General features: G+C 49.9%; 1 protein-coding gene across 2 annotated transcripts in view; it reads left to right on the forward strand.

Annotated features, from left to right (window-relative positions):
* The window catches only part of NTN4 (netrin 4), a 38,665-nt gene extending 19,021 nt beyond the window's left edge, over nt 1-19,644 (forward strand). Inside the window, exons 4-10 of one of the 2 annotated variants that reach the window (XM_035551744.2) lie at nt 5,464-5,590; nt 6,507-6,695; nt 10,414-10,630; nt 11,247-11,362; nt 12,237-12,305; nt 14,128-14,298; nt 17,973-19,644. In XM_035551744.2, the coding sequence (XP_035407637.1) occupies nt 5,464-5,590; nt 6,507-6,695; nt 10,414-10,630; nt 11,247-11,362; nt 12,237-12,305; nt 14,128-14,298; nt 17,973-18,109 (1,026 nt within the window). In that variant the 3' untranslated portion in view covers nt 18,110-19,644. The remainder of the gene's footprint in view (nt 1-5,463; nt 5,591-6,506; nt 6,696-10,413; nt 10,631-11,246; nt 11,363-12,236; nt 12,306-14,127; nt 14,299-17,972) is intronic. The other variant, XM_035551745.2, reaches the window with a different exon arrangement.
* Nucleotides 19,645-22,895: the final 3,251 nt, after the last annotated feature.

Raw genomic sequence — 22,895 nt, forward strand, 5'->3', positions numbered from 1 at the left:
GGAGGCTAAAAGTCTGGCTTGGCCATGAGATAATACTGACCTAGGACATCCTTGGGTGCGGGGGTGGATGTGAACAGGGTAGCTCTGTGGATGAAGAACAGCTCATTTCACCCCAGCAGAAGCAGGTCCAGCTCTGTCCACTGGGGCGGGATAGGCTCCTCTGGGATCCCTCTGAGTCAGGTCAGAGAAAAGGTGGGCGTTGCAAACTCCTAATAGTTGCTGTAAGAAAAAACTATTTCACATTAGCCCCAACAGCAAAAAACAACAGCCAAGACTTGGCAAAAAAAGAGGTTTGTTTCTGTGCCCTGAACCCTGTCCAGCTGCAGACCCCTCTGTGACCCTCCTCTCTGCGTGGGCACCACGGAGCAGTTTGCCAGTGACCTCCCCATATCCGTCCTTCCCAGCCCAACTCCTCTCACAGCAAAGGTGATTGTGGCGGGCCTTATCCTGAATTCTTCTGCTTCTGTGTGGAAGCGGCTGGTGCCATCAGTGGATGCTTACGGCTCTCCATGGGATGTGCAGTTCCACCTGCTGGTGTGGGGGGGAGAGGCTCAGGCAGAAAGGCATACGTAGGGGTGCTTGTAGGTCTGCTGGATCTAAGTCCATGAGAAAGGATTTGTACAGGAAAGCCCTGGTGTGCAACTAACAGCTGTCAGGGTGGTACAGCTACTCTGCCTTCTCTTCCCGGCTCCTCCCTCATCATTTATTCAAAGGGTCACTACCCAAACCACCTTGCCAACATCCACCCAATGCATGCCAAGAAAAAAATATGCGTGGACAAACACACCTCACACCGTACCATGCAATGTAGTTGGATTAGCGTGTGAGCAGGATTGCATGGTGAAATGACAGTGCGAGTAGAGAAAAGGATTCACAGACACAGGAGATCCCCCCAATGTTCAGTGGCCAATAAAAGACAGGGTTTGGGGGCTGATCCATAGTGCAAGAGATGTGCACTGAGCTATTTCAGTGCCTACTTTATCAGCTAAAGCATCCCAATGGCCTGCTTGCAACTACAGCAAGGGTGGCGAAAGAGATCAGCCTGGAGTCAGGCAGGATCTTGCAAGGCAGGATTCTGAAGTGGGGAAAGCAAGCGCAGAAGTCCCTCACCTGGGCTTTGCAGTTCAGTCTCAAGGTGAGGGCAGGGCTTCATCTGCCTCGGAGACTTCCTGGCCCTTCCTGACTGCAAAGTCCTGCAGCACCCAGGTGGTTTGCATGGTTGGGCTGAGTTGTTGGTCTCAGAGGGCTGTGTCCTTGCTGGGGCCTCCTGCTTTTACCCCTTTTACGTGCTTTTACACAATACTGTAGCATCTTTGATCTGAAGAAAGGAAATGGGAAACTACAACCTAGGGAAGAAGAAGCTTCAACATGCTTAAGGAGTGCCTAAAGCAGTTTGGTGTGGTGCTGCTACCGTACCAAACTGGTACTGTTGCAAATATGCTTATACACTTCTTTAGTAGTCCAAGGCTGCTGTGCAAAAGCCCTTCTGCATAGCCAGGCAGCGGGAATACCCCTCTCCCTTCCCACGTGGCCAGCCTGTGGCTGCTGTAAATTGTTGTCGTGTTACTGACATCAAAAGATGCTGAAGGTCTTCCCCAGAGCCACTGACAGAAGCCTATTGTACAAGGAATAATAATAATAATAATAATAATAATAAAAGACAGCCCCCACACCCTGAACAACAAACTTTGTATTCTTTCACAAGAGCGAGATGGGATATGAGAATTTTCTCATGCATAAATTTGGTTGTCTGGTGCTTTAGGAGACAATACCTTCCTGCGGGCGGGCAACAGCCAGTAGGCAGAGTTTCTAAAATTGGCACGGTGGCTTGAGTGCAACACGGTTTAAAAGCCATTGTTAGAGACTCGGCATGAATGGCATGGTTTTCCTCTAGGCTAGTATCGTGCCCATTCTCCAAGAAAGTAAAAAATGATAATAATAACACATTTTTAACGGTTTCAAGAAAGCAAGTCTATTAAAAACTGTTGCCCCTCCCAGCTATTTAGCCTATTTAGACTATCAGGTCTTTGGGACGTTGATTTGCCTTTAGTGTGTGTCTGTTGGGCTCTCTGTGCAAGGCGTGAGTTCTCGTAATATGAATGAATCAGTAACAGGTGACTCGGTGCGTTTTTTCCTCAGCGCTGCGTCTCTTTCGCCCTGTGCAACATTTTGCAACGTGATAAATAGGGGGGGAGGCATTTTATAAGATCCGACCAAAAAGCCCATGTATTTGCAGTGTGAAAGGAAGCGCTGGAAGGTAATAATTCAGCAACAAAAGGCTATGGAAGGAAGCATGCCCTAGCAACTGTCTTTGTATATAGAAATCAGCCGCTCGTTTATCTTACAGAAGTCAACTTTTGTAACACTGTTTGCATTGTGCCCTCTAATGAGTGACGTTGCGACTGGGCTGTCAGGCTAAGAAGGGAAGCAGTGTGAAAGCGAGCGGGGATGTAAAGACCCCATGACAAAATGAAAAATGGTATGAAAAGGATTTTCTGCTTAAATGAGTCAAGAGCCGTGTGAATGCTTAAAGCGGTGAGACACACTGGGAATTGTGTTTGTGTACTTAGCAATGCTCCGTAATGACCCCAAATGGGTACGCCTTACAGTTAAATGTAAATCGCGGTGAATGAAAAGGGAGGAAAAATGTGCTCTTTCCACTGTCAGCCCGTGTGGGTCACATCCTGCCTTCTGAAAGATGCCGAGATGCCAGAGAAGTGCCCCGGGCCAGCACCGCTTTGTCAGGCTGCTTTCTCAGCCCTGGCTCACAGATGCTCAGGGATGCACAGGGCACCTCACCTGGCATCAGGCACTCGCACACCTCTTACCAGCGTGAATTTTCACCTGGTGTAAACAGCCTCTTGGACGTTTTTCACCTGCTGCCATTTCTCTTTTCCTTCTGCTGCCTCTTCTCCTCCTTTCTTCTGTCCTTAGCTGTCACAGTATTTCTTGAAAACTCAAAAAAATACCTGTCTGCCCATGGGTTACAAGAAAAGGCTTGCTAATATGCAGCTCTTTTGTTGTTTCCGATGCATAAAATCCTTTTCTGTCATGCTGGAATTATGTAGAAGAAAAAAGAGATTTTTTTTTTCAATGGGATAAAGCTAGGATGGAGAGGGTTTTAAAGCAGAGCTGTTTTGGGGGGTAATCATTATAATGCTATTGAAAGAGAATAAATACATCAGCCTGAGGCAAGGTTTTTGAAGTACTTAGGTCTGACTTTCATTACATTGCTGGAAAAAAAGGAATAGGGAAAAAAGGTATTAACTAAACAGTGTCAGGTTCTTAGAGAGCCCACTTGCCTACCCTCCACACCCCCGAGCCCATAAAACTGCCCTTGCAGTGGCAGGATGAAGCACCCCACCACAGACTGTTGGTCTTTTTTTAATTATTATTTTTTACATCTGCACATCCTCTCCCATGCCTCTCTTGCTTTGGCCTCACTCTCACCAAAGCACCGAGGGACCACCTGATTTTGACTGCAGCAACCTCTGGCAGCCTCAGGGTGCCTTCCCCTCCTGATCACGCACGTCCCGGCCCTGGTGGGTGCCTCTGCCCAAGCAGCAGGGCACGCTGGTGAGGAGCACGCTGCAGGATTTGTCTGGCCTCAGATGTGCTTCAGGCTAGCATGGCAGGGTTAGCACTAACCGCAGGCAATACTGGTTTAACAGATTTCCGTTTCCATGCAGCTAGATGCTTTTGAAGTGTGTGTAAAGTAGCTTGTAACGTTGGCTTGGACTTTACCCGAAGCAGATATGAGAGAGAAGTTTTGTGGAGGGGTGTAAATTCAGGGCAGTGAGAGTTTGAAGAAGGATGTTTAGAAGTGGTGGCAAAAATGAAAATGTAAAAACACGAGACACACTTTGAGAATTAAATATTCCATCGGCAAATACGTTTTGTTTCCTTTCTATATTTGCTTCTCATTCTTTTCACACGTTATCACACGTTTAAGCGTGTAGGTGACCTCACTTGGATAAGCCAGACAGACCAATGAATATCTGCAGTGAGGCCAAAATAGCACAGAAAGCAGTGTTATCTTAGCATTTGCCACTTTAGCTCAGACACTTTTGCGTTCTGTCAAATTCTGTCTGTATCTGTGCGTTGCTTACGCCGTCTAGTCGCTATACTGTATTTTACTTGTCCCTGCTTCAATGATCCAGGTATTTTAATAAGGCAGGAAAGGACCACTTGAAAGGTTTTCAAAAGGTTTCACTATTTGCGTTGCTGCTGAAAAGTCTTTCAAGGACTTTCAAGGCCAGTTTTGGAGTGTTATCTGTACTGGTTATTTCTGACCCCCGTGCAACGGGAGCTGAAATCTGTTCATGAAAAGAGAACAGCCACAAAGTCATCATTAGCCAAGAGCACGTGTGGCGTGCATGCGTGTGCACCTACGCAGCGAGCAGGGGTTGTTTACTGGGTGCTCAAGGTCCTCTCCTCTGCTGTTTGCTGTTAGGGTTTCTCACAGGAGTGTGTTCGGGGTGGGTCTCAGCAGCAGCCTGTAGGTTTAGGAACAGCACGCCAGACCACGGGTCGGACAGCGTGGCAGGCAGCGTTTTGCAGCAGCAGGGGAAGCGGAGCCCTTTGCTGCATCCCCTTGGCTGTGGTGTTCCCCGCAGCTGGTGAAGGGGCAGCGGGGTGGTGAGGCAACGGGCAGCAGAGGGGCTCTGAGTGAAACTGCACTGAGAAGCAAACCTCTTCTGGGGGGAGGTCAGGGCTCGGCAGGCTGGGAGTGCTGAGCCGCCCCGGGCTCCGTGCCGTCACGTCTGGGGGCTGCCGGCCGCTCTTGCCCTCTGGCTGCGTCCTGTTTTCTTTGCATTTGCCAGCAGCGTGATGAATGCCAGCGGCTGACCGGGCAGCTGGCACCCGGCTTGCTATGCTGGCTTTTCATCTCTAATTACCCCCTTGCACTGCGCTCTCTAGCTGGTCAGTTGCCTGTCTGTCATGAAGGTATCTGAGTATAGTCCCTCACGGTCTCTGTGCTGTCTCCAGTTCTTCCCCGTGGGGCAAGGGCGAGTAGGTATCTATGTTCCTGGGGTTTTCATTTCTTTTTTCTTGTGCTTGTTGGTGTTGGCAATCGGTGTCGAGATGGTGAGCACTGCTGCTGCAGCATTGCAAAGGTGTCTCGCTGTTTGGGAGGGAGAAAAAGAGGAAGGTTTGACAGTGTTTCCCAAGGATACTTTGGACCTTGGCTTCTTTTAATCTCTCCTGGAAACTCGTACTGCAGCTGGAAACTCTGCTGGTGATCTATTTAGATCAAAAAAGGATTACACGATAGTATGACACACAAACACACAAGTACTAATCTAACCGAAAGTATAACTGCAGAACTGCCTCTGGGCACCAGGACAGGCTCTGTGCTCGCCCCCGTCCCTGTGACACGGCTCCCCCCGTGCCCGGGCGCTGCCGGTGCCCAGGGACGCGCCGGGCGCTGCCGCGGGTGACCTCGCTCTGTTTCCCCCCCAGGTCCACGGGAAGTGCATGTGCAAGCACAACACGGCGGGGCCGCACTGCCAGCACTGTGCCCCGCTCTACAACGACCGCCCTTGGCAGGCTGCCGACGGCAAAACCGGAGCCCCCAGGGAGTGCCAGTGTAAGTGGCCGGCCGGGAGCGGTGTCCCTGAGCTTCTGCAGGAGTGAAACGCTTCCTCCTGTGCTTCCTTACACGTTTCCCAGAGAGCAGATGCTCGGGTGGTGAAGGGGCAGGGGGAGAGCCCATGCCACCGTGCGTTTGTGGGGTGGGGCGGCCCTGTTTGCTGGGACATCCTCACGTGACAGTGTTGCGCGTTTGCTCGACCTCAAGCACAACTCCTCGAGATGTGGTCTTCTGTCGCGGGCAGACTGCCCCTCACATGGGTGCTTTGGTGCCCATGGGGAGCCAGCCTTGTGGCAGGCACGTTTTGGGGAGGTATGGCCTCCTGGTGCTGGGCTGCAGTCGCACCTCGCTGCAGTTCCCCAGGGCAGTGGCAGTGCAGCCCTTACTTCCAGAAGCAGCATTTGCTGCAGGGGGGTGCAGTATGTCCCACTTGGCTTCTGACTTCAGGCGTGTGGGCATCTGAATGTCCATCACTGGCAGCGAAGGGAAAAGGGGTGCTCACCCCCCCTCACACCTCCCCTCCACCTGTCTCTGCCCTCCATCAGCTGCAGGGCACCTCCTGATGGCACGCAGGTGGTGGAAGTTGCATGGGGCACTGCTGATTTCTCAGGTGGGGTGAGAAGGATCCCCCCTAGCAGTACCAGTGAGCATGGGAGGTTCTCCCTGCGCTGGTCTGACCACCCTACTGCCCTCATATTGGGAAACAAGAGTTGAAGACATTCGTTTTTCTTGCATGTCATTTCTAGGGGGTGAATGAAAATGCGAAGATACTTCACGTATGTGAATGAATAACAGGTTCATAGGCCACGTCTGCCATTCCAAAACATGGTTCAGGTTTTTGCGTCTCTCTTCTATGAACCAACATCTCTCACTGCCTTAACAAGTCTTTCTGTTCCCTCTGGCTTCGTCCCAGCGTGCAAGTGTAACGGGCATGCCGACACCTGTCATTTTGACATGGATGCATGGCTGGCATCGGGCAACCGCAGTGGCGGCGTCTGCGACAACTGTCAGCACAACACGGAAGGGCAGCACTGCCAGCGCTGCAAGCCGGGCTTCTACCGGGACCTGAGAAAGCCCTTCTCCGCCCCCGATGCCTGCAAACGTAAGTCGGCAACCTTTTGGTAGTGAATTGCTTCTGCTAAGTAGGGTGTCAAAGGAAAGGTGAGATCTTCCTGCTCCCACTTGGAGGAGCCTTCTTGTTTCAGTGAGGGTTGGGGAGCTCTCAGGATCTGAATTCCTTTTTGATGATGTCTGCAAAAAGCAATGGAGAAGTTTGCAGGACAAAAGCCTGCAGATGCTGTTGATAAATCCCTCCTGAGGATCCCTGTAGCTTGGGGGTGGAGGGAAGAAAGATGATTCATTGGCTCTCCTGCTATTTTTGGAGAGCAAGAGCTGCCTCATGTTTGCGTGCCTCCTTGTTCGGTGCTGCCGCGACCCCTGAAGCGGGGTGCAGCTGACGAGTAGCATCGCCCACACGGCAGCAGGTGGGTATGGAGGGAGACACGGGAACACAAGCGAAGAGGCATTGCAGAAGGAATCACGTCGGTCTTCATTACTTTTGTAAATAATTGTTTCACTGCTGCATTATGTACACAAATTTGTTTTTTTAGACCGTGAATGTCATTACTTTTTCAAGTCTCTTTACCTACTTGTGTACACTGAAGTCCCGCATCTCCATATCTGAAACATCAGATACTTTCCCTCAGCAATTATTGTCAGAACTTATGCAAAGAATTTTTATTTTGGAATCTCATTAGTAAAAACGACATTTAAATCCTACACTTAAACTCAAAGCTTGAGGGATGTTTTCAAGTACATCTACCTTGTTCCTCTTCTTTTTTTTTTTTGACAATTTACAGAGCATAAAGTACTCAAGCATTTCAGGGAGGCAACTTGCCCCAGCATAAACTGTTTCTGTGAAAATGCAGGGAATATCTGGATGCTGTCCCTTCAAAGATCATATTACTTACAAACACACAGATCATTTCTCTCTGGGCTTCTGAACCCGTCACAGATGTTCTCCTCCCTAAGACCCTTTTCAGTTTCCCTCCTGGACTCCCACTGGCTGATTTAGGGCTGCCAGGAGGGTCCTGTTGCATCCATCCTGGTGCATGCTGCATGCTGCCTGCGAGCCCTCTCACCCCTTGGGCTGCCCTGGCCAGACTGCAGGGCAGTGGTGGTTTTTTCTCCCACCACGGCATTTTCCAAACCCTGTAGCAGGTTAGGGCTATTTACCGTAGCTCCAGCTGAACAGCGAATGACTAATGACTGTTAAATTAAATTATATGACTGATTACAGCCCTCGGCTGGAACATTTCCAAGGACCGTGCCGTGGTTTGCAATAACAAGGGACAAGGGAGATGCCCAGTTATTCTTTCAGGGAAGGCCACGGCGTTGCTTACTTGCTTCTGGCTCAAACCCCTGTTATTGCTCAACCGTGGAGTAGCGATGAAAATTTTAAAATACCAAGGTCAAAGTAAATAAAGGAGTTGTTAAGCCATAATCTCTAAGGATACTTTAAAGATTCTTGTAGGCAAAGAGTGTATATAATATTTGCTCAGGAGTAGGTGTGTACCAGATAGAACAAGACGTTCTGCTGTTTAAAAGAGCAATCAGATGACTCTTTCCCCCTGCCATACCTATCGGTCCTTTTCTTTATGTCCCCCATGAATTTTTAAGCCTCAGCTACAGTATGATTACAGACAATAAATCAGCTTTTATAGCTGCTGAGTTTATTTTTGCTTTTAAACTGTAGGTTTTTGAGGGTAAATATTTGTCATTTCCAAAGGCAAGCTGACAGCTCGAGAAACCACACCAGTATCAGCAGTCGGGGGGCAAAAGCCACCCCTGCAGGAATCCCTCTCGCCACCTCTCAGTCCCCATCGGGGAGCAGGGATGGGCAGTTTTCCGTTCACATGGGCACGGAGGTCTCGTGCCACATGTATTGCAGCGGGGAAAAGTGCCATTTTAATGCTGCTGCTGCTTATGAATGGAAAGGAAAGCGACCAGACGGAGCTTGTGCAGGTTTTCCCTAGTCCCAGCCCAGTGATGCCCACCCCGGAGGGGTGCCAGCAGTGTGCATGTGGGCACTGTTTCCAAGCCTCGTGCTGGCACTCGTGCTCTGTGCCCGTGCATCCTCTCAGTGTCATCCGGACCAAAAAGCCCTAGCTCCCGGCAGCCCATGGACAGTGGGTGCATTTTCCATAGGGACTGCATTTTTCATAAGGACTTTTGTAAATTTAATGTTCTTTCCTCGCCATGGTGTTGTCATTGCCATTAAATTTTCCATTAGAGAAAAAAAAAAATATATGAAAAAGTGACGCCTGAAACATAAAAAGCACCAACACTAATAGGGCTGGGAGTGAAACTCAGCTGAAACTCAACCAAGACAGGACTGGATTCCCTCTCTCCAAGCACTGGCAGCATGGGGACAGGAGAGTGTCAAGGCTCAGCATTTCCCCTGGAGGGGCTGAGGAATGCCATAAATACCCACTGCATCTAGGAGGAAAACAGAGCATTTAGATACATGTGTCAGGTGTAAAAAACTTCACAGACTTCAGGAGAAAGGTATGCGACTCTCGCTGAGCGCTGTTGAAAACTATACTATTAAAGGTACCAGAGTTCACTGCCTGCAGCTAGTTATGCAGTTTGTAGAGAGGCTTTCTAATCTTTTAATTTTATATAATTATATTTGTTTGGGAATGGAAAGGGTGGGGAAAATTTGGGGATTACTATGGCAAAGGTTTTGGAATTGCAGTCTCCTCTAAGTTGACTGCCAATATTAACTCATCCTTTAATATTTTGAAACTGCACTCCAGATATGTCAAAGCCCTGAAACCACAGACATGTCATCAGATCAAAACTAGATATATGTGCACAGCAGTAAGTAGTTTAAAAGAAAACGGGGTTGTGTCACACGCAGTGGCCTTTCTGCTTAATTGCCTTCACAGTTGCAAAATAAAAATATTTTTAGAATTTGGTGAAAATTTTCCCTCCAAATGAAATTTCCTCAGGAAATCCATTTTTTTTATGTACATAGAGATTTAGACAAAAGTATTCTAGTATTCCACAGGGGATTTTTATTTTTATTTCATCTTTTGGGTCACCAAAATTTAATGATTTTCGAACACACAGCAATGCCAGAGGTTTCATGGAGCTGTGGTTTGTGTGCTCTGTGCGGCTGCTCCCCTGCCCAGAGAGGTTTTTCCAGCTGGGCCCTTTGTCATCACACAAGGGGCTGACCATCGGGTGCCGTGGTCAGAGACCTGGCCCGGCTGCAGGATGATGCCACAAGCCTCCCCGCGTTGGGCTTGCATTTTTGATAACCGTATTTCTGATTTTTAAAAAGATTAATATCTTAGGGGAGAAAACAGTTCTAGTTTTGCAATGGATATGAATTATGCTTCTGCTGAAAAAAAAATGAGAATCAGGCAAGGAAAATTTCAAACCACCTATTTTAGGGTATCCTTTCTGACTGGTGAGTGTGGTCATTTCTTCCAGCACATCCCAGTGCATTCCCAGTTCATCTCTCTGCGGTCAGGGCCGCAGGGGAGGACAGGAGAGCAGTGGGCACTGTTCTGAGGGAGAAGCTGGTCACACGTGCTCTGCAGACCCGTGCCCCATGCCTCAGAGCGTGCACAAAAGCGCATCTTTGGGCTGCCGGTGTCCTCATCCTTTTTCCTTTAATATTTTGAAATGATGGCTTTTAAAGAATATCAGACTTTAATTAAAATGACTGTTGGGCATGGGTTTCTTAACCTCCTGGCAGCCAGGGAGCCGCTGGTACTCGATGACTGATTCCCCCCGCGGTGTCCCCGCAGCCTGCTCCTGCCACCCGCTGGGATCGGCCGCGCTGCCCCTGGGTCCCCGCACCTTCTGCGACCCCAGCACCGGCGACTGCCCCTGCAAGCCCGGCGTGGCGGGGCCCCGCTGCGACCGCTGCCTGCCCGGCTACTGGGGCTTCGGCACCGACGGCTGCCGGCCCTGCGACTGCGCCCGCAGCTGCCACCCTCGCACCGGCGACTGCCGCAGCAGCAGGTGAGTGGGGGGTCCCGGCCGCCCCCTGGCACAAGGCAGGCTCCTGCCCGGCTCATGTGCCATCTGAGGAATACCCGCTGTGCGAAATAACCACATCTGGAGCTGTCTGGGGTTGGGGGTGGAGGGGGCGTTGGTGCTGTGGTTCTTCTGGGTGGTGGGCACTGCTGTGGTGGTGTTGTTGGCGCTTGGTGCTGGTGTGAATGTAGTGGGTGCTTCCCGTACCCTTCATAGTTTCTTCCTTTTCATGAGCTTCAGGGAGACCTGAGCACACGGAGACCAAAGGCTCGATATTGTTGCTGTTGCAACTCAGCTTGCATCGACTGCTCTGGGTGGTCGAGCTCTGATTTCTAGAAGGCAGTGTGTTTGAATGATAGCCCGCTGCCTGGATCTCATAGCACGCTTTTCTACCATACTGGTGATATTTATAGCATGGAAATACCTGTAGCAGATTTTAAACCAAAACTGGATTCATGGCCCACTCTGACAACCCTCAGTCATCCCTTTCGCTTGTGTGCGTTTATCACCACCAAGACGTACAGCAAAGCTGCACGGGCTGTTAGTTACACTGCTTTCTGCTGGCAGCAGGAGGATGGCTGACCCTCTCCCTTTCCCCCAGCAGCGCAGACACCAGCTGGCACCAGGAAGCGCTTCCCTTCCCACCGGCGTTCAACGAGAGCGAGCCCGCCTGGGGCTGGGAGGACGAGCAGGGCTTCTCGGCGCTGCGGCACTCCGGTAGGACCAGGGCCCCGCCTGCCCCTGCCCCATCCCTCCGCCAGCAGCCAGCTTGTGCCCAGCGCCCCGCTAGGCCCCGCTTTGGCATGGGTTGTGCTGAGGGTGCGAGTCGCCATTGCCCGGTATTCCAGGTGCAGATCCAGCTGGGGAGGCTCCTGCCCCATGCCCTGCTGGGCTGGTCGAGGTGATGCCATGGCCTGGTGGCTGCTGATGGCCTCGGCCTCCCACGAAACAACCAAGCAGGCAGGTGTAATTTCCTGCGTTTGCTGAGAGTGGCATGATAAAATCTTACAGATACAATAATCGAGTTAACTGGGGAGAGAGCTCCATCATTTGTCCAGGCAACTTAATTTGAAGCATAAATAAGTATGTCATGTTATTCTTTGTTCTAAGATCACGGAAGTCATTAATCTGCCTTAACCTCTGCGACGTTTCCTTCTAAAATCGTGTCTGGTACATTACAGTGTGGAAAATACCACAGGGAAAGACATGCATGTTATTTGCATCCTGAGGCCACATAATAAGGCCTTTGTTTCCCTTCTCTTCAAATTGTAAACAAGGAATGATTGCCCTCGGACCAAGGCTGTGTGTTCAGCCTGGATCTGAAAACAGGGCTTTTTGCAGGGGGTTGTGGACCGCATGAAAACCCCTGACAGGTCCTGGTGATGTGGCCAAGCCCCTTCTGTAGCATGGGGGCTGTGTCTGTGATCCTGCGCATCACAGCGGCCACTTCCGACACCTCCTTTTCTCCCCAGCCAGGCCCACATAACTCACCACTGGTGGTGGCAGAGGTCTCCTACCTGCTCATGACCCCTGAGAAGCTCCCTGCTGGGAGGCATGATTCACAGCCATTTGCTTCATCTTCTTCCCACAGGTAAATGCGAATGTAAAGAGCAAGTTTTGGGCAATCCCAAGGTCTTCTGTGGGATGAAGTACACCTACGGTGAGTTGTGGTGAGGTGGTGTGGGCCTACAGGGAGGTCCTGCAGAAGTATGGCATGGTATGGACCAAACCTCTATCTGCAGCTGGCCAGAGGGGAGCAGCATCCCCTGAGAGCAAACTCCAGCATACAGACACAGTCTGGCACTTATCACTGTACGGGGGATAATGGAGGCAGTGTCCCAAGCCCCTGTATCCCCTGACATCTCTGCACGCACTCAGCAACAGAGCATGTCAGCCCTGCAGTCCCATGGGGACAGATCTTTGTCCTTCCCAAGGAATATAGATACCGTGGTGCCTAGTCAAGCTGGGTGAAGCACCTTGCTCTGTTCAGTGCCCCTCTTGCTACCAAAGTACCCTTGTGCCGAAATCATGGGAAGGCAAGAGCTGGAAGGGCCCTGAGCACTGTTAACAAAAATGAGTCATTGAAAATCTCTGTATAGACCAGGTGCCCCACACATGGTCTAGAAACCACTAAATCTGACTTACACTGAGTGGAAGGAGAGACAGGGATCACCACAGAAGACAACACAGAGAAGACAGCTCTGGCAGCCACTGGGAGCTTCACCCTGTCAGCAGAGCTCAGCTGATGCAGTGGGGTGGCGTGGGCATTGCACGTTGGATCTGAATGAATGAGAGGAGGCACGTTGTTTCCCAAGACCTCTCTGGTCTGTGCCAGTGAACCACCTCCCTCATACTGCTGCAGAGCAAGGAATGTTTTGTGCAGCACTCCCTCCGGTCAAAGCCTTCCAGAGGTTTCTTGCACCTGTTTCGTCTTGCACTAAAGTTGAAAATGTGCAGGGAGATAATCCACACCTCTGCAGGCTGCGGAGCAGCCCACAAAGGGAAGTTCAAGGGGCCGCGAGTTGTTGAAATATAGCTCTGGCTTAGTGATATTAGAAAAAATCTGATTTTGCTTTGCTTTGCTTCCTGGCTGCGATAGTGACTGTGTTTAATCTTGAAAAAGATAAGAAATGAAAAAAAAGGCACAAAAAACCCAAGTTCATAAATCTTATCTAAAGTGCACTCAGGCTTCCCACCCTTTCATCACTCAACATGCAAAGGTGTCAGCTCAGCTGGAGAGACAGATGAATTATGGGGCTCATCACGAGTTCCAGGAGGCCATACCATAGGAGGAAAGGTTTTCCCGTGCTTCATAATGTGCAGTGCTGAATAAAGCGCCACTGGAGGCATCAGTGTGGTCCAGGGCTGGCTGATGTGTGGGACCTGGGCCCTGAGCCTCCACCACATGGGGACTGCTGGCAGTCACGGGGTGCCCCGCTTTTAACCCCACCCCACAGGGGATACCAAATGACTGGGGTGTGCCTGTGGGTATCCGTGAGCAAAAAATGCTCCATGATTTGCCTCAGTCCCCACCAACATCTCAGTCTCTGCATTTGGATGTGGCGGTTCTTCAAAGCAGGAGGACCAAGGCAGGATGGGGACAGCCCTTCACATCCCTGCCTGCTGCCTCATCTGCCTGGCCAGAGCCCTGCAAAGCCTCAAGGCCCATCCCTAAAACCAGGGCTTGCTCTGGGGGAAATCTTGGCCCTCACAAGTTTTGAAAATGAGGTCATGGGACCTCTCCCGCTGCCTGCGTGGCAAGTCCAGGGGCCGTGGCCAGACCAGCGGGCGGTGTCCTTGCCCACAGGTGTGGGGACGTGGGCATCCCCCTTGCAGCTGTGCTCCCCAGCCAGGGGCATCCTGCTAACGCCAGTGTAACAAAGTCATTTGTCTGACCGTTTCACCCGGACCTGCACTAGACACAAAAAAAGACCACTGTAAATTATTTATATATTGCTGTTTTTTAATTCCTATCTTCTCAGTGATAAAGACGAAGATCTTGTCAGCGCATGACAAGGGCTCCCATGCTGAAGTCAATGTGAAGATCAAGAAAGTCTTGAAATCTACAAAGCTGAAGATCCTGCGGGGCAAGAGGATGCTCTACCCTGAGTCCTGGACTAACAGAGGCTGCACTTGTCCAATTCTCAATCCCGGTAGGTTTGAATCCCTAGGAAGTACATCCCCACTGTATTCACACAGATTTCATCTTCAACCCTCAGTTCCCTCATGCCAATGAGTTTAAAACTGCAACCCAGTGCTCATTAAAGTATTGGCTTCTAAATCATTTGGATTTCAACAGCAATCTCTGTCAAATTGGAATTTTGTAGAGAAAACCTTGGTTCATTCTGCAGACTTTTGCAAGTACAATTGCTTTTCCTGAAGCATAGTAACAGCATTACAGCTGTACCAGTCTCAGTGTGTTCCCACAGGGAGGTAGATGGATGTTGCACCATGACTATATGTCATATCTTTCCAAAACTAATGCTAATTTGAATCCATAAAAGCACAGTTAAATCTAATCTGTGTCATTATATTGTACTGAAGATAGAGTCTAATCTCAAGGGAAGATGTCTCTTTCAAACTAACATTAATTAGCATCTGCAAAGTTCAGAAGAGCCTCTCTTATGCAGTGCAAGGGGAGCTTTGGCTTCATAGTTTTTTCTCATCTTTCACTGAAATGAAGTATAATCAGTTCTGGTTAAGCAGTGCATGCAGTCTCCGGTAGAAGGGGAAATCCATAGTCAGGGTTTTCTTCAACAGAGCAAAACTAAGATATGGTTGACACAGCTTTCTTTACAGCGCCAAGATAAACCAAGAGTTACAAACTCAGATAAAGGATTTTCTTTCTCTAAGGTGCAGACATAGCTTGGCAATCACTGATCAAAGCGTTGACTTCAGTACTGAGATTTCTTCTACATGTGCAGCATTAGGAGCTTCCTTCAGGGGGAAGGTGCTGTCTGCAAGGCTGAATCACACAGAAAGGTTACTCATTGATGAGCCATTTGCAGTCTTCTTTCATGTCCACCGGAGTATTTTGCTTTGAAGGCAGCCTGCCCTGATAGCACGGCTGCAGTTGGTCAGGTGCAAGGGTCAGATGGATCAGCAGCATTAGGCAGGACTTCACTGTTTAAGCACAGCAAGACTTTGGATAGTGGTAAAACACCATAAATCTGTAATGAAATAGATAAAGATGTTTTAATTTTCTGTATGCAATGCAAACCCAAGTGAAAAACCCCCAGTGCGGCTGCCTTAATACAAACGTGGAGGAAAGCAACATAAGCTTTCAGACACTGACTGCACAGGGCAGCCCCGCACCTGACACCCAGCTTTGTGAGTCTGTAAGCTTCAGGGAGCTTCCCTGATTTCCCCCAGCAGAGGAGAAGAGAGCAGCGAACACAGAGTCCATTAAGATCGCTGCTGCTTAGACACCAGCAGAGGAGTGGGGCTGCGACTGTCTTTATGTGTCTGACACATCGGGAGTTATCCCCTTCCTGGCCACTCACAACATCGCTGCCACACCACACAACCATCACCTCCATGACATTTTAGGTTTCTGCAAAGTGTCCACTGAGCTCTCTCCACTGCAGGCCGTTGCATTTTAGTGGACCAGCCTCTCCCCATGGTGCAGCAGAGGAGCCTGTTTCTCTCTGCCAGCTGCAGAAGGAGTCGCAGCAGCTGGTTCAGGGCAGCGGTGCACGCTGCTTGGGTCCCATCCCAAACAGGGAGCCCATTCCAGTATCTGCAATGTTGCCAGCTCTCACAACTTACATCACAAAGCTTGATGTTTTCTTGAAATGCAGCTGCTGGAGTCCCATCAGCATAAAGTTATCGCAGCTTTCATGTTAAAAAGCAGCTGTGAAGTTTGGAATATCTCTTGGTCCTGGTAGGAAACTTGAAAACATCAGCTGAGCGCACCGTAAAGAATCAATCAATCAATCACTTCAAAATGAAAAAAAAAAAAAGGATCCCAAGTATTTTTTACAATCTCATGATTACCTTTAGCTACCACATTCATTTCTGGGTGGTTTGCAATACCATATTAGCAGATTTAACCCTCTCTCAGAGTAGAGCGTGTGACCTCTGGATGAGTAAAGCACCACCAGCAGGATAAAAAGCCAAGCTGACATAAAGCAATTTCCTGACATATAGCTGTAATGAAGATCACATCTCCTAAAAACATAGAGGAGATTAAAAAATATATAAAAGCAGAAGAAAGAAAAACAAATTTTTGTTGTGTTTCACAGTGCTGAAGTGATACCAAATGGAGGATAGGCTCTTAAAGGTTCTGACACGAAATAAAACCTCCCTGCATTTATCACAACTCCACGGGCTGTTTCAAGATGATAAATGTGCTGAGGTTCCTGTGAGAGGGTGTTCGCCACACTGGCACACCTTCCCTCGCACACAGGCTCACTGGGACAGGCTGGGTTTCTGGGAGGACAGAAAGATGCCAACATCTCAGCTGTCTGCGGGGAGCAGGAGCCCGTCCAAATCTCAGCTCTGCCACACACACGCACGAGCAGAGCGCTTCCTGCTAGCAACACAGGCAAAGCTCACAGCCTCTAGTGCTGGCTTGTGGCACCTCAGTTGTTCATTTTGTTTTGGTTTTACACTTCTGTAAAGTCAAATTGACAATCTAGGAGGCTGAATCTTCCTACAGAAAGAGAATCAGCAGCCAAAGCAATATTAGCTTTCTCTCTGAGAGCGTGTGCCACATTTTTCTCTCAAGGGAGTAGATTTAGGAGCCCTTGAAAAGCGATGTTTACAACAGCAGGATTGACATGGCCAAAATGTCTCACAAAGGCTATTCCTGCCATGCACATATCCTGTGTTTACTTGGCAGAAGAGAGGATGTGTGTGCCCAGAAGCTCAGATGGAGTAGATAACGAATTGTATTGAATTAAAGAAAACATGCTTGACCTTTAACTAGAGGACACTGTCCCCCCGCCACAGCCTTCCCTTACAAGCAGCAAAACAAAAACCCAAGAAAACACGAGCAGACTGCCTGCTGCGGCCGGGCTGGAGCTGGGTGACTGGAAGGGCCCTGGGCCCCCACCTGCCCCAGGGCGGCCTCACCCCGTCCTCCCCCAGGCAACCTCTGCATGGCTCCAAGTGCCCCGTGAGCCGTGCCCCAGAGCCAGGAGCACCTTTCCACCCTCCCACCAGCATCCAGCTGGAAAACTGGGCTGGTGCATTACATCCCAGCAGTGCCAGGGTGCAGGGAGGATGCTCGTGTGCCACTCAGTATATACACATGCAGACAAATGTTCCAAACAACCACGATGGAAATCACTGGGAATGTCATTTCTGAGAAAATGCAACGTACTTTTACAAGGAGGTTGAAAGGAAAGTTTTTCCTCCCCTCTAAGTTCCATTTACCCCATAGCATCAGGAGGATTTTTGAGCAGTACACAAGCATGGGGCCATCCCGCACGGTCACTGCTGGAATGAGTTCAACTGACCAACTTCCAGGTATTAAGGGAGGTCTGAGGCAGGTGGCTGCCAAATGAGTGCAACATCAGTTCGTAAACGAGGTATAGAAACTTGTCCTGCCAGCCCCAAGACCTCAACGTCTATTCATATTTAGATGCTGGCAAAATCAAAGCTTGCATATGGCATCTCTGTGACAGCTGCACCTCTGGGATTGTTTTTGCATAGGTACAGATGGAGGTGTAGATATACAGATACAGTTGAAAGTCGTAAGTGTAAATATTTATCCATATAAGTGCTTTTTTACTCAGGACTAGATAGTTCAGACTGTTTGCCACATTAGTAGCCCCCCTGAACACAGCACTGTGCAGTCTCTGACCACTTTGCTGGTTTGCAGGCTTGGAGTACCTGGTGGCAGGACACGAGGATGTGCGGACGGGCAGGCTTATCGTCAACATGAAAAGCTTTGTCCACCAGTGGAAGTCAGCTCTTGGAAGAAAGGTCCTGGAGATTTTAAAAAGAGACTGCAACTAGATGTGCGCGACCCCTAGGGCATTTCTTCATGCACAAAATGCAAAGCCTTCACAGAGGGAAGATCTCTAGGATGAAAACTGGAACGTAAGAAAATAGTGCCAAAACGCGTAGCGAGGCGTTATGATTTGTAGGCGCTGTCTAATTTAACCCTTCCTGGTCAATGCCCTTTCACTCGCCTGTAGCTTCCTTGCGAGGCGCTCCCTGAGCCCGGCTCTTTGTTGCGTTGAGGGGAACAGAAGGAAGGGGGGCCTCTGGTCTGGCTCCAGGGCAGCGCCAGAGCAACACCCACGAAGCCACCCATCACCCTGACCTACATTTCCACCTACCAGGGGGAAAACCTGCCTGTGATCTGCAGCTGGGAAGTGAAGTATCGCTGCCAGTGCCACCAGCATGGATCTGGAGTCACTCCCAGAGGCTCCCAGAGGGAGCTGCAGGGCAGGCAGGGCTGGCGGCAGGCGCCCATGGCAGAGGGTTGGGTGCTGCCTGCTCCTCACCTCGCCATCCCACTGGAGGTTGCAGGGGATCAACCCCCTGCTCGTGCTCGTGCGGGCAGACCTGCCAGGTGGCGTGAATTCCTCTGCCCTCGTGCACGTGTGATGCAGGGCGGGTGCTGGCTCTCTGCCTTTGCTGTGGAGAAGAGTCGGCTCCGCGGGGCACGGCGTCTCTGAGCTCTTGTCCTTGAAGTGTTAAAATATGAACCCAGCCCCTTGTAAATATTTCATTGTATAAAGCACTTTACTACCTGCCACTTCACGGTGTGGAAGGCCGGATTGTGTTGGGGAACGAAGAGGCTGAAGGTGGCACTTGAGAAAACCTTCTTGAAACAGAAGCACCCCTGAAGACACCCCAGCTGGACAGCATTGACGGCATAAAGGGAACAGTCAGCCTGGCACTGGCCGCTCAGAGCATCCCAGGGTGCAGTCTGAAAGATAGTAAGCATTTGCACTGAAGTCCCAGCTTCAGACCAGCGCTCGGACTCCATGGGCAGGACTCCAGCAAGACTTGGCAAGCAGTACGAAAAGAAGAGACTTTGGAATAAAAATGCAATTGCCGGAGAAGGAATCTCTGTCTGCAGGAGAAGGAGTGGATCCGGAGAATGGAAAGGACTCCCATTCACATATCCTTACCCAGTGATTCACGATGGGCCTGGAGTTTATTTTATTTTTATGTTAGTATTTAAAACTGAATGTTTGATTTGTTTTCTTCTGTGTTATTGTTTGCAATATATATGGCCATTATACTTCCTCATTAACACCAGTATGGAATATAGCACAGTTTACTGCAGTTTTCAGCACTAAAGTATATCTTTTCTGTAAAGCATCTTTAAACCACCTTGCATAGAGTGTATTTTGTTCAGGAGCATGAGAGGAAAGAAAAGGCAGACTTACAACATCATAAAAGCTACAAGTCTACCAATCTGCTTTACATATGTATTTTTCTTTCAAGGTCCTGTGGACTCACAAAAAAAAATGATACCATTTTGGTAATTTGTTTTTATATCTCATCTATGTAATAAATATATTATGATTTCAACATCTTCGTCTCCTGCTCCTGCTTATGCCACTGGCATTGTGGTCTTCATGCTACTGAAGAGCACAGCTAAGTGTGAAGAGAAGCTGCTGTGGGGCATATGTTCCTCCCTGGGGGTAACATTTGCCATATGGTAAAAAGCCAAGTCACATGGATGGCTCACAGAAAGCTAGCTTCAGGTCTCTTTGAGGAGTCTTAATCATAGGCCCTTCTCAAAAGAGGGGGAATTGCTACCTAAATATTTTCAGTGCTGGCTGGATCCTTGCATCCGTACAAACCTGGTGGCTGATCTGCAGAGCAGTAACAGATAAACACCAAGTCAAGGACAGCTGAAATCAGGCTCGCTGCCTACATTTGAAATATTTGAAACTGTAAAGAAAAAAGAAAAAAAACGCTGTAGGAAGCAAACGCTGTGGCAAAATGTGTTCAAGAGCACTGCCGAATGAAATCACAACAGGGCTAAGTCATGGACTTGGCACACTACTGCAGAAAGGCTGACTGTACCTGCAGCGAAGGACGGAGTTGAGCCATCAGCAAAGCAGGAAAGCAACCTGACATCAGTAGTTGCCTCCATTCATGTGAGATAACCTCACAGCAGCAAGGTGGCCAGGCAAGCCCTTCCCAGCCAGAAAAGCATATTGGGACATAAATCTTCACAACTCAGTGAGTTTATCATAGAATAAATAGAATCATAGAGAATCATAGAGTGGCTTGGGTTGGAAAGAACCTCAAAGACCATCTAGTTCCAACCCCCTGCCATAAGCAAGGATGCCACCCACTAGATCAGGTTGCCCAAGGCCCCGTTCAGTCTGTTCTTGAACACCTCCAGGGATGGGGCATCCACAGCTTCTCCAGGCAACCTGTTCCAGTGCCTCACCACCCTCAGAGTGAAGAATTTTCTCCTAACATCTGATCTAAATCTCTGCCACTGAAGGGAGCCTTGTGTTGCCTCCAAGTGTCACTGTTTCCAACACAGGACTAGAAGTAAGCAGGGCTGAGGTTGGCTGCCACAGGTGCCCTGCTCCCATTCCCTGTCAGCATTGCAGGGATGACTCTCAGCTGGCAACACACGCTTGGGTTGCAGGAGGTAAAGCAGGTGTTTTGGAGCCAGCTGCCACTACAGCACAGACACAAAGCAGACACAGCAAACCCGGCCCACCCAGCGTGTCCAGATATGACCCAAACCTAAATTTTCCCAAGATACACACAGGAGACCTCTTTGCTCTTTCTGGTGTGTTCACCCATAAGCTCTTCAGAGAAGGGAGACACCCAGCCCTGCCAGCACGTGTTTACAGGATTTCAGTCCCTCCTTCCAGCGTGCATCTCCAAGCCCAAATTCCGTGACATGAGGGTTGTCAGGACAACGTACTAAACTAAATAATCTGCTGAGCACGTGGATATTTCTCCGCTGTTGTCTGCCATCACTGCTACCTGTAGAAAAAAAGCAGGATGAGCCACCCAGATTTGCCCATTAGTTTTCACTAATGTGACGCTTGGTGCTTGGAGAAGGCCGTACCCCCATGTCCCTGAGGCACCCCATGTCCTCCCTCAGGGACATGACGTTACACCCACAGTCTCTTGCTAAGTAAAAGCCTGCCAGCAGGGTGAGTTTTCCCCCGGCTCTGCAGGGCCTCCTGTGATGGGTGCTTCTGCAGGAAACACCAGGCGGTGGGGCAGAAACGTTTCACCTAACCACCTCTGATGTTATACCGTGAGCCTGCACCTTTCTGTCAGGACCACCCCACCAGACACCACCATGCCTACAAGCTGCGAGCACGAGGAGGAATGGGGGACAAGCTGCCTCCGGCCCCGGCCACATCCTGCCCTGCCACAGCAGCTGCCTGAGGGGGGGCCTGCACAAGGCGTTCCCCCACCTCCCAGGCACTGCTGCCAAGCCTCCCACGTCCTTGTCACCTCCCAGCCCAAGCACCGGTGAGCTGCAGAGCCACTGTCCCCTCCTGCCACCACCAGAGCCGTGCAGGGCTAGGGGCTGGGCTGGTGGCGTGTGCGCTGGGCCCGTCCTGGCCAGCCGTCGCTCGCCGCAGAGGAAGGCGCTCCTCCAGCCGCGGTGGAAAGTTACAGGCGTGTTTAATATAGATGTGCTGCGGGGCGAAACCTTCTGGGATGCGACCGTGCTGCTGAACGTGACTGAACATCTGGTACTACCAGACCGCCCAAATGGAGAGCAGGGCCAGTACGGGTAAACATAACAACTTGGGAACAAATTGCTGCAGTGTTGTTGTGTTGTTGGGTTTGCTTTTTTGTTTTTGTTTTGTTTTATTATTTTTTTTAATCTCTATTTTTAGTTATTGTATTGACTTTCAGTATCAACAGTGGATAGAATAAACATCTCAGAAATGTCCAGTGGCTGCTGCCCCAGCATCCAGAGGAGCACTGGCTCTGGTACGGCAGGAGGAGGTCGGCTGCCTGTGGCCCTCCTGGACGGATGTGTTGATTTTTCGATGACGGTGTTTCCAAAGCATGCCTTTACCCAGGGGTCACCGCTTCTTGCCGCTCTTTTCCCACAGTTCAGCATGGAAACATTACGAATGCCTTTTGTTGATGCAAGGGAGGGCAGTGAGGCCTCGGCAAGACTCACAAGCTGGGAAATGTACTATATATGGAAAACTTGTTGGCTTATTGCAAATGTTAGCGTGGTCAAGAGGGTAACGTGCAGCACCAGGCACTGGGGAGATGCTCCACGTGCCCAGCCCAGCTCCAGGCTGTGCCCAGCCCCTCACTGCTCTGTCCCTCCAGTGGCTTGTTTAGAGCAAGAACAATGCTGGATGCTCACAGATGTGATGTGTGCACAGACGTGTTGTACTCATGGATGTGATGTGCTCATGGATGTAATGTGCTCAGAGATGAAATATGCTCACAGGTGTGCTGTACTGATGGAGGTGATGTGCCCACAGAGGTGATGTGCTCACAGATATGTTGAAGTCCCACTGATGCACATAGGCCAGAGAAGATGTTGGCATGCCCAAGTCTTGTTCCCTGCAATGTGACCTGCAGTTCAAGGCATCTCCAAGCTCTATGGGGACACTTTCTGAGCAGTAGGAGAGGCGTACAAGAAGGCTCCTGGGAGGGGGTGTAAGTGTGGGTGTAGGTGGGTGCCGTGCATCCCCACAGGATCCTTGCTGCTGCATTTCCCAGGTATCTTTTCTGTGCTCACATTTCTGAGCTCGCTGGCCTGGGCAGGCTGCTTGCACTGCCAACATTTCTTCCTTTTTTCTGTTCTCTCAGTGTTATGCGT

Source organism: Cygnus atratus, chromosome 1 (genome assembly GCF_013377495.2).
Source record: "Cygnus atratus isolate AKBS03 ecotype Queensland, Australia chromosome 1, CAtr_DNAZoo_HiC_assembly, whole genome shotgun sequence".
Classification (NCBI taxonomy): Eukaryota; Metazoa; Chordata; class Aves; order Anseriformes; family Anatidae; genus Cygnus; species Cygnus atratus.